General features: G+C 36.8%; 1 protein-coding gene across 2 annotated transcripts; it reads right to left on the bottom strand.

The window, feature by feature from the left end:
- Nucleotides 1–216: 216 nt before the first annotated feature.
- On the bottom strand, nt 217–9959 carry LOC123526168 (endoglucanase E-4-like). Of its 2 annotated transcripts, none has more exons than XM_045305208.2 (13): nt 9702–9959; nt 9123–9299; nt 7068–7224; nt 6764–6949; nt 5648–5815; nt 4919–5106; nt 4415–4580; nt 3805–3916; nt 3121–3271; nt 2546–2690; nt 1976–2147; nt 860–1041; nt 217–325 (listed from the first exon to the last, which is right to left on the bottom strand). In XM_045305208.2, the coding sequence occupies exons 1-13, from the start codon at nt 9942–9944 to the stop codon at nt 267–269; spliced, it is 2106 nt and encodes a 701-aa protein (XP_045161143.2). In that variant the 5' UTR covers nt 9945–9959; the 3' UTR covers nt 217–266. The 2 variants fall into 2 exon arrangements, with proteins under 2 accessions (XP_045161143.2, XP_045161145.2); XM_045305210.2 differs by lacking the exon at nt 9702–9959 and adding an exon at nt 9615–9683 and having other exon boundaries at nt 9123–9297.
- Between the last annotated feature and the right edge of the window lie 1515 nt (nt 9960–11474).

Here is an 11474-nt window from a genome sequence, read left to right as displayed (position 1 = left end):
AAAGACTAAAAGGATGCTTACTGGGGGCAAATATTTAGCTACTAAAGCACTTTGGAATTTTATTTTTCAATGATTTAGGAACATACAAAGGGAAGACCACGCTGCAGCATTCACCTCTTCGGAAGTCTAGTGTAAATGAGGAGATATTTATGAGTTTTGGCCATCTAGTAGAACATTTTTACTAAAGGAAAAATACTAACCAAAGACATCTAAATACCTTTGTTCAGGTTTTAATAATTATCATTACAATAACACTACAATAACAATTAACACTTTGCCGCAGGTGCTGGTGGAAGGGCGTTGTTTGCCGCAAAATGTCGAAGACCTGAAAGGGTAAGCATATGCAAAAATGTACAAGGTGGAATTCTTCCTATCTAAACTTTATATTTTAGTTCCAGCTTGTCAATACAGAGTGAATGAGACCTTTGAAATGTATTCTTTTCTAGTTTTCTTTTTACCAAAAAACCAAAACTAAACCGAACAGCGGCACAAAATTTTCAGTTTACAGACCCGGAGCGGTCTTCTGCGCATGTACGGAAGCTATTATCAATTGGAGGGCACTGCAAAAATACACAGATTATTGCATGAACGCACACAATTTAGTGAATAATATGTTTAATATACTGACTAAAGTTTAGGGTTAGGATTACTATGGTTACAACAAAACTTGTATACTTACAGATACTTATCATTCAGATCGCTTGAATCCGGTATACATACCGCAGTTTGTAATTTATCACAGGCGCTCTAGGTTCTTTTTTTAGTCACAGACTTTCGGTCTCATAAATTACAACAGAGAGTTTTACTTTCATGTTAAAGATCATATGTTTTCCCTGACATCTGGTAAAATCAAACCTACCGGCTAAAGCAGACTGGAAACCAGCGTTGTAATCACAGGCGACCTCGTTTTTCACGTAATCATCTCTTCTATCGTCATAATTATCGCTGTTATCTGGGCCACCAACTAAACCACCCTTCAGAACGTTGGGGTTTGGGCCTGGGTCACCGATACTACATTGTGTCGTCGACGTCCGACAGGAGCTTGGAAACATGAAAATACGTCTTAGTACCAAAATCATAACAGGTCAGTCAGTCAGCTCTTGGTAAGTTTTAGTTTATAAATCACTACCTGAGTGACATGCCTCGAGAAACACATCACAACATGTATTTTTAGAAACGGCCAAGAAAATCTTTAAAACATCAAAACGCTTGACTATCTAAGATACTGTTATTTGAGTAACATGCACTTTAATTCTTCCTTTCTTACGTCAACATTTTACTGTGTGATAACGCGGTCGATAGCTTTTGGTAATATTTTTTCAGACTACTAGTATATGAATGTTAGTATACTCGATAGATACTGCAAATCTCTTTGATTTTACAAATTATTTGCAATTACTAATGAAATAGTATACAAAGTATTTTCTAGATTTTGAAAATTTTGACATAAATCTTGAGGCGCGCCTCGTTTAAGTTTATATTTCCCAACAAGAGAAATTACCGAAAGCAGTCGCTGAAGCAGCTAATGACAGCGGTTTGCATCAATTCATCAAAACACAATTCTGGTTGATTATATTTTTTATTCACTTGAATGAAAGGGGATAATGTTTTTTTTTATATATCGGTATTGTTTTTAAAATTGATGAAATTTGTTGAAAATAGAACAAAAACACTGTTTTATTTCAAATTTAACAAAAAATTTCCGTAACAACCTATGAAGCCGCCTGTCGGATAAACTTTCCTGATGTGTATCAAATCACTGACATTTACAGCTGAACAGAACAGAACAGAACAGAACAGAGCATATTCTTTATTACAAGTAACTTAAACAAAATAATGTTTCTCGTTACATAGCATCAATATATCTGATATATTTAAGTGTCACTAAGGACGATGAACAAAATCAGAAAGTGAAATAAATACGTGTGCATATAGAAAGTGAACAGTGAAATGCAGCGCAAAGTTTCATATTCACCTTCCTCTGTGATGCGGGTGTTGTGGGTATTTATTACCGAATCCAATCTCGTAACTCATTTGATATTTGTTATCACCTAGGAGGTAATTGATCTGACTCATGGCAAACTTCTTGAAAGAATCTGGCTCGATACCTTCCTCGGCTGCCATGGCAGCAATGAAAGCCGCATTTCCTGTATAAAAATCTTACACTTACACTGTTTTTCTTACGAACAATTTGGAATTTATTTTAACTGAAATATGGCATATACATAATATACAATGCGTAAATGAACAGACTGAAATATTCTGTCATATGATCACATCGGCAAAATACTGTTAGAGGTAGTTCCTCCGAATGACATTCGGCTATTTCCGCCATTCTGTCCTCAAGAGAGCTCAAGTATATGCGTGACTTTCTGTATGGTCCGGAGAATGCCGTAATTGCGTACGGGATTTAATATTTAAATCGGAAGGCCTCATTTTGCTGTTGATCTTCAGAAAAGGAAAAGTGTGTCAACAATTTTTGTAATACATTTGTTGATCTTATATATCTGTGAAAGTTTACATGTAAATATAGAAAAAGTCAAACCTGCATATCTGTTAGGTCCCCACTGGTCCCTCCAGGCCAGTCCACAAGGAGTTGTCTGTATTCCGCCTCCAGGCATATAACTCTTCACGAAAGCCTCAATATCTCTTTTATAAGTCGAGTCTTTTGTTGCTTCATATAACAGCAGCTAAATGGATTAAAACATCTATCTGAATAATGTCATGTCATTTCATTGTTTTGTCAACACTGGGTTTTATACAAACTTAGGTTCTAGTAATAGTGTCATCTTTAACTAGATCAGACAGTGTGTGTTTTTTTATAAGTGAATAAGTGTTTTCTAAGTGGTACTTTAGATGGCCGTCAACCTTATGCAGTATGCCTATATTTCTATATTTTTGAGAAAGTTAATATATGTCATGAGCCCTCATTCAATTTACATGTTTTCTGTCATATTTCAATTTCCTATATTTACCAACATTAAATAATTTGAACCAATAAAGACCTTCTAATCACGCTCCGCTCGTAGACAAGCCATGTTAAAGATCGGAAAACGCCTAACTTTAAATTATAAAACAAATTGTTCTCGAGTTTGTTAATTTGTTTAAGATGTCACTTACAGCGGCACCAGAGTTTGCGTCATTCCAGGCAAATCCCCAAGGTGTACCGGCTGGGTATAAGGATTTTGCATCATTCAAATATTTGTCTTCTTGCGTGGCCTTGTACATCCAGGCTGCTGCAGTCGCAACCTCATCTTTTTCACCACTTGAACTAGGAAAGACATTTAATACATTTGCTTTTACTTGCTACATTTTCCCAAAACTATATACTTTGATTTTAAGATATCAATTATCTCAAATCACTCTGTTAAAATTCCAGATGTATTCATGTTATGTTATTTTAGAGTTATAAACTTAAGACCAATCTTCTGTTTCTTCAGAATCATTGAGTTCATAATAGAATTCCGCTTAAGCCGGTGCTATGGTGCGTGAGTGGTGTTGCACTTAATTAACTTTACCTCTCACGACGGAGTCTGCTATTATTTTGCTTGGTTGCATTCTATGCTTCGAAAGCATCCTACTCAGATTTTAATTACATATTCATTATGCACTGGCTTTAAACGTCTTAAGACGGATTAATATATAGATAAAGAACAAAAACGAACTGGCCGGAAAATGACTGGTAACGAAACCTCTTCAACATTCAATAATTATGATTTAGTAAATGCATCGTATAATGCATACCAGTGCAATTTTTTCATTTAGAGTACGATATCAGTCCTTACTAATCACCAATGTTATTACCTGTAGAACTGTGCTGCAGCGTTGACGCACTGTGTATAGATTCCGCGATTGTTCTTTGTGAAAGTGTACAAACTCTTTGCAGCCGTCAGTAATTTTGATGCAAACGTCGTGTCTAATTATAAAATAAATAAACAAAATACTTAAATCTGTATCACTCAATTCAGTTGCAAGCGCAGTGATATTCTGGCGATGAACGTCATCTGATGTGAATTCGTAAACATTTAACTTAATGATTTCTGAGCATAAAATGATATGAATAAACTCCTGCTAGAATATATGATTCTGAATGAGTATCTACCGCAGTTATACGAACATACAATGTCAAAGTATCCTTGCTATCAACTGTGCGCGCCGCATGAATTTCATATTTGGATCATTAAATAGTATTGTATTCATAAATTTGTCATTCTCGCACGTTTACAAACTTGAAAAAGTCTATTGTCCATCTTACAACACAGTTTATCTATAATTGAGAGGTATTAAACTTTGGATTTTATGATGGAAACTTTATCACATTCAAAATTCAAGAGATCGCTTTAGTCTGTGAGCTATTTTAGTTTAAAGGTACTATTTTCTCTTAAGGAACTATTTTCTATGAAATATCCGTTACCTCCACACACATCTTTAAATACGAGGTATCCTGCCGCTAGTGCAGAAACGGTATCCCCGGCAACGTCACTACCCTTGCAACTAGGGGTTACCTTGTAGGCCGGACGTGGCATGTTCATATTCTCCGGTCGGCCCCAGTACGAATGATCTCTACCGCCATCACCTACCTGAAAATTAACAAGTGATGACATGTACATTTCAGAGTTTTAAAAAATAGCGGGATGTATTCTTCATCTAGCACAGTCTATTATTACCCACAATAATCCGAAATTCTTTTAACTAATGAAACAATTTCCTGCATTTGTTATTTGAGTAGATAGTTACAATATGAAGACGAAAATGAAGAGGAATTGACTGGTAAATTTCATAAATTCTGTTCTAATTTTCTTACTCATTAAATTTTATGTCTTTAGTTTCTGTGTGGCAAGCATGAATGCTATGGTTGCACAACCTTAGATTGTTATAGTTACTAGAGCCGAGAACAATCTATACAATAACAACATACCTGAACATATAGGGTATTCTTATTTGGTACCCAGCATTTTAGGAAATATTCCAATGGCCATTTTATCATATCACATGCCATGTCCAGTTGACCAGCGGCTTTGTAGCCGTCCTTGAACTTCAACATGCCCCATTCCAAAACCCAAGTGGAGAATGCTATTGGCAGATTGAATTTTACGTGATCTCCAGCTTAAAAGAAACAGATTACAATTTGTACCAAGTGACAATTGAACAACTACTAGTAACTGGTAAATTAATGAGAGGAGTTGTATCATTTTAGCAATTAGTAAACACAACAACTGCCTGTAAACCGGAGTAACGTACACAAGAAATAAAAATATATTGAAAATACAGAGTATCTACCTTTGCATTTTTCGGGTCTACTTGACAATGTCAACTTTCGACTATGTTGATCTGCCGTTTAAAGCTCCCAGCAGTGATTACCTCCCCTAGCACTACATTAACTGTAAGAGGAGATCACGGCTGACTACGAAACCAGGGGTCATGACTTCAAGCCCCCGCTCCTCCAACTAAAAATTACTAACATTTGGATAAGAGTTCCGTGTATGGGTGCTTTACAACTGACACGCTAAAGACCAGGAAAACTTCTGGTATTGGAGCGTCTTCTGTATCTTGCACTATCCTCCTACTAATATTACTAATAGTCTTCTGGAGGAGTTGCCCATATGGGTAACCGGTAGTGACTATAAATAAACTGTAACTTGCTCACCATCGTACCATCCACCGCTTAGGTCATGGCCTTGATCGTTATCGTTGACAGCGGAGTCTCCGCGCCATGGAATTGGATTGTTGGCCGGAAGTCTTCCTGACCGTTGTGCATCGTAGAAGAGGATGGACAGCCCCAGGGCTTTTCCGTAATCGTATTTCATTGAAGAACCTTCAATACAGAACTATGATGATAGCTCATATCAAATAAAGTAGAGATTATTTTTTAAAAGGCGATGCAGCTCTCCCAACCACATCTCTACCCTTAAGCCTGCTGGCGGCTAGTCATTCTGACTTTGCAACCAGTCCATACCAAGATAAGCTTGCACGTCAGTGTAGGCTGATCATGGTCTGAACTGTTCGCTCTTTAGTCAATAAATTTTCAGTGAACACCCCTTTTAAAAATAAATGGTATTGCCCAAAATGAATGATGGACCGGTTAGATATTTGGCAGGCTAAAGGCTAAGATATCAGCAATTTAATTAACAAACCACGTCTATTAATAGCATATAAGGTACAGCGTTTAATTAACAAAACATCGTAGAATTACTGTGCGTCATTGCACACGGCACCTTCAATCAAGACCTCACACAGTTATGTTGCATCGTGCGTTACATTCGGTTACATTATATATGAGACAATTATCATTAATTATTTTCGTTCTATTTAAAGGTCCATTACTAAGGGAAAGTGAGTTGGCAATTTTTTTCATAGCCAGTGCATACACTTCTGCAAGACACTAAATAATATAGATTGGCAGGTCAAAATTTACAGAAGGTCTTTTGAACTCAAAGAAATGTATGTGTATTATGTTGAAATTTCAATGAATCGACAGAATGACCCCAGGTCTTTTTAACGTTCTTCATACTTCATAGAAAAATAATTGTACATATACTGCGATTTATTTCGAATTTCTACATACCAACTTTCATTTTCCAATAAAATGAAATAGTTTCCGTGCTTTTTAAAAGAAATTAAAATGTTCACTTTCCTTAGTATTGAACCTTTAAGCTGTAAAATTTTACGATTTTACCATAGTAACTAATTGCGTTTCTTGTTTTGTATTTTAGTATGAAATACTATTACAAGTATTGAAATATTGAAAATGGTGGTCATTTACCGCCAGTTGAGGAACTTCCTGGAGTAATTGGGTTTCCAGTGACTGGGTTGCCAGTAATTGGGTTGCTAGTAACTGGGTTGCCAGGCGGCTGAGTTTGAATTGGTGCCTGAGTAGCTGTACCTTGGCCACCACTTCCACCACTTCCGGTACCACCAGTGCCACTCGAACCAGACCCAGATCCAGCTCCTAGTCGTTAGAAGATTAACATAGTTTTAAGCTCACAATTTATTTAGGTATGTAGAGCAATCGTGTGGAATTGCACAGAATCTACTATATCTAAATACATAAAAATGTGTATATGTACCTTCAATGGTGTATGTTGCCTTTGGTGCTTGATCTCCTGACATATGGCCGTTGAATTCTATGACCAAATCTTCCCCAGCTTTAAGATCGGCGTCCCATGACATGTTTTCTACAATCCATTCTGTGGGACTATGTGACACAACTGTGGCCTTCCATATCTTACAAAGAGAAGTAAATACAAGAATGTTGTACATGTATATGAAAGACAATGAGGACTCATTGTGTACAGAAGAAAACAAACTAGCATTGTACCAGTATAATGTATCGAAACAGCTGGCTAACCATTAAAATGTTTGTTTTTAAGGAACCTTACATACACTTTGAGATGGATATTATAAGAATGTATTATAAATTTGTATTGGTAAGGACTGTTTATGATCGTGGAACAGGATTGCCTCCTCTGATTCCAATCTTGGCAGATGCAGTGAATTTTTCAGAAAAAAGACATAACATCCAATAAAGCAATGACTGATTATTCTGAAACACTCTCACATACTTCTATAAATCCTTTAAGCACATTTTAGATGAAAGTCTTGTCCACTGATTGTCACCTCGTGACGCCGCTGCTGTATTTCTCTAATTTTGACATTTTGCATGTTCGTTTTGTAAGTGTTACGTGTTGCAATCATCTCTGTGGCTGATTTGTGCTATTTCGACGTTTCGTCTCGCGACCTCGCCGAGCAAAAACACGATGATAAAGATCGTTAAAATGGCGGGGCCGCGGGGCAAAAACTCGCTACTTAGCGGTGGCGCAGAGCAAAAACACGATAATTAGTGGGCTCGCAGGCGAATAGTCAAGATTTAGAAACTGGAATGTCGGGGGCGCGGTGCGAAAACTCGATGTTTAAGCAGCGCTTATTTTTGTATTTTCGCCCTGCGCCACTGCCGTACCAGTAACTTAATCTCGCTATTTTGATCAGGTATAACTTAATTGCAGTGCAAGTAGATTTTCAAAGGAAATTAATGAATTATGAAACTACTGTACCGGATTTATAAGTCATATATACTGAAGAGAACAGCTGACCAGTCATTTACTATTTTCAAATATCTTAAACCTGTGACATTTGGCATTACACTGGATTAGTCTCCGACGCCTGTAATTGCTTATATATAAAGTACCCGCTATAACTTGAGAGGCAGAGAATAGAACTTGAATAGTAAAACTGGGAGAAAGTGTGTAGGCGGCCGGGTAGCTCAGTCAGTAGAGCATCGGAACGGTATTCCGAGGCCCCGGGTTGTAGTCCCGGTCTGGCTACACATTTTTCTCACCTCACTCTGTGACATATCAAAAATTTGAAATTAACGAATTACGCAAAAGTATGATATTCATTTTACTACCACATCCAATTTTTCAAAATTCACAAAAGTACAATTTTAGAAACCGGGTATATTAATACCATTTTTAAGAAATAAAGAGGTGTATATAAAGTTTTATTTTTACTTGAAAGTCATTACATGTTACACCAATATTAAAAGCTGCTTTTGGAAAAAGCACGACATAGACATTAATTTGTTGTAACATTCTTTTTATAACGTTTTCGCTAAATTGTAATTCTAGACATTTTAGTGCATCTTTGTGACTTTTCAATAAATAGGATGAAATCATTTTAATGAGCAAATTCATAGTTTGACTTTATTGCAATTTTTGACTGTTATCGATAACATATTGCTGTGAGCATAGGCTAAATTTCAAAAACGGACTTCTTATATTCAAGATATTGACAAAAATAGCGAGTGGTGGTTTACCTTTTTCGTCGTATGCGGCGATAAAATTATTTGAAATTATAACAGTTTACAAATATTCTTAAATTTGATAAAAAGTCAAACAGTAGTGACACTTCTATTAACCCTTATCATGCTAAACACGATTGATTATTTGCGATCAGTGTAGATCATGATCAGCCTGCACATCTGTGCAGTCTGATCATGATATGCACTGTTCGCCATAAACTCGTTACTTTTTTGTAGGCTCCTTGGTAATGTCCAAACTGAAAGAGGGAAAAGTCCATTGTAGAAATTTAGCAGGGTAAGAATTTACTAAGTTTATTGGCATTACCTCTAGCCTATCGACTGGCTTGTCAAATGTCAGATGTGCTTTCCATCCGTGCACTGCATGGTCGGCATGTACCGTGAATGTTCCTTGGAAACCACCGTTCCATGAATTAACGATATTCACGGGCGCTGCCAGGGATGTTGTCACACAAACAAGCAGGAAAAGCGGCAACATTCTTCTCTGTAAAATATGGAGAATTAAACTGTACAATAGTTCACGCTTTGCATTCATTTGAACTACAAGCTATTTCAAAGTTTTATCATATTACAATAAAAACAAATTGAATTTTTCGCACATTTAAGTCTAGATAAATAACGCCGAGCAAAGAATGTTTTGGAAAAAACTTACGTAAGCGACAGAAAACATCTACATTTTGTATGTTGCTTTTTTATTATTTATTTTAAGGTTATTATTTAGCAACAAGTGCACTGACTTTGAAAACTCTTTATACGTTACTATTTATCATTTTAAGACGAAATAAAATACAATTTTTACCTTTTAGTTTACCTTTTAAGTAATTGTTTTAGTTTTCAAAGTTGATATTGTCAAATCATAATCATGGAAATTACAAAGTAAACGTACCTCTCTGTGGCAGTTATGTTGACGGCCTGAGGTAAGAACTGACTTTATGTACACTCGTACGGTAACAAAATTGCGTAATCGAAAACAAGATACTGTAAATGGCAACAATTTTGCGAATACTTGTGGACTTAACAATGTTTCACGTTGGTGAATTAATACCTCTGATGGGATCGTGCGTGATACCATAACAATGTTTCTTCTTCTTCTTCTTCTCGTTCGCGAATAGTCATAGCGATATTGCATGGTGCTGTGGTTCGTTAAGAGAATGCCAATGGCCCAGCACCTCTGTCTTCAACTCTTTAGGTTTCTTTCGGGGTTACCTCAGCCTTAGTTCCGAGCTAAAACCCTATCCTGGGAACACAGGAGCTATTTGTCCCATAGCTGGGGGTCTGTTCATAGGAATCAAGGTGTGTCTACACCGGTGGGCCTGGCATGCCACATGTCTGTGGGCAGACCTCCTCCGAGTCCGCTGCAGTTCTGCCTGAGGTCGCAAGGTGCTCAGTTACCGTGTGGCGCCAACTGGGAGGCACTGCAAAAGGACTTGTCTGCAGAGAGGCTGTGTACCGGCAGGGAAGACTTACGCACTCGGCTCCTTGTTCACCAGAAGGCTAGCCAGCGGTGGAGGCTGAAAGCGAAAGGTGGCAAGCACACAACACACAGCACACCACACCTGACGCATCAGCAGACCAATGCCACACATAACAATGTTTGAAATAAAAATAAGTTGGTTTGACAAGAAACTGGCCTGAAATTTGTAAAGTCAGATCCATGAGCTGAAAGATAGTCAAATTATTTACTTTTTATACTTCGACTTACTCTTATCATCCTTAATGAAAGATTAAACTTAATACAAATACGAGTACACATACATTTGTAAAACGCAAAAACTGTTTCAAAATATTCTATTTATAGGTTATTTACAAATTTCATTCCATGGTAAGTTTTTAGTCCTTTTCTGAAAGATTGTTCTTTTTTCATATGTTTAAGGTCACTAGGAAGATTGTGCCACCATTTTGGTCCAACAACAGCAAAAAACAGCAAACAACAGCAAAGCATCTATCAGCGAGTCTCGTTCTTGTTCTTGGAAGGACAATAAACTGAATGTCATTTGAAGACCTCAGTCTGTTTTTTCCTTGAGCACACTTTAACAATACACTAAACTATGTTCGAGCTTCAGTACGAAATACAAGAACAAGAATTTTTAACATAATCCCAGCCCTTATAGGCAGCCAATGAAGAGATTCTAGAATTTCTGTTTAAGGATGATCATCTCGAGCATTGGTAATAATTCTGGCTGCTTTGTTTTGCACTCTCTGAAGTCTGTTGATCTGATAGGCAGGGATAACGGTAAAAAGGTCATTACAAAAGTCAAGATGATAATGAGTAAGTCCATGCACCATGATCGTTGTGGACTTTTGTGACAGATGATTGTATCTTATGTTAATCAAATATTCCCGTATAGGACGAAGATCTGAGATAACTACCAAAAATAAGAAATAAATATACATACATGAAAAATAAAAGAAAATATGGCAGAAATATAAACAAAGCCATGATGGCCCTTTAATTCGTTAACTTTGTCCTTATAGCAAACTGCTCGCAGTTTACAGTATGTACTAAATGACAAACAAGCGCACTTACTATATGACGTAATTGTAAATGTGCGGAATTTTTGAACCTCAGTCGCACATATACTATTAATATAGGGTCAAAAAAGGGTTACACGACGCATTTGTACAGCCTTGTTGACTTGAGGTATATGTATTCCATTAT

This window comes from Mercenaria mercenaria, chromosome 14, assembly GCF_021730395.1.
Source record: "Mercenaria mercenaria strain notata chromosome 14, MADL_Memer_1, whole genome shotgun sequence".
NCBI classification, from domain to species: Eukaryota; Metazoa; Mollusca; class Bivalvia; order Venerida; family Veneridae; genus Mercenaria; species Mercenaria mercenaria.
Note: the sequence above shows the minus strand (reverse complement) of the source record. Positions and strands in the feature narration are given on the sequence as shown.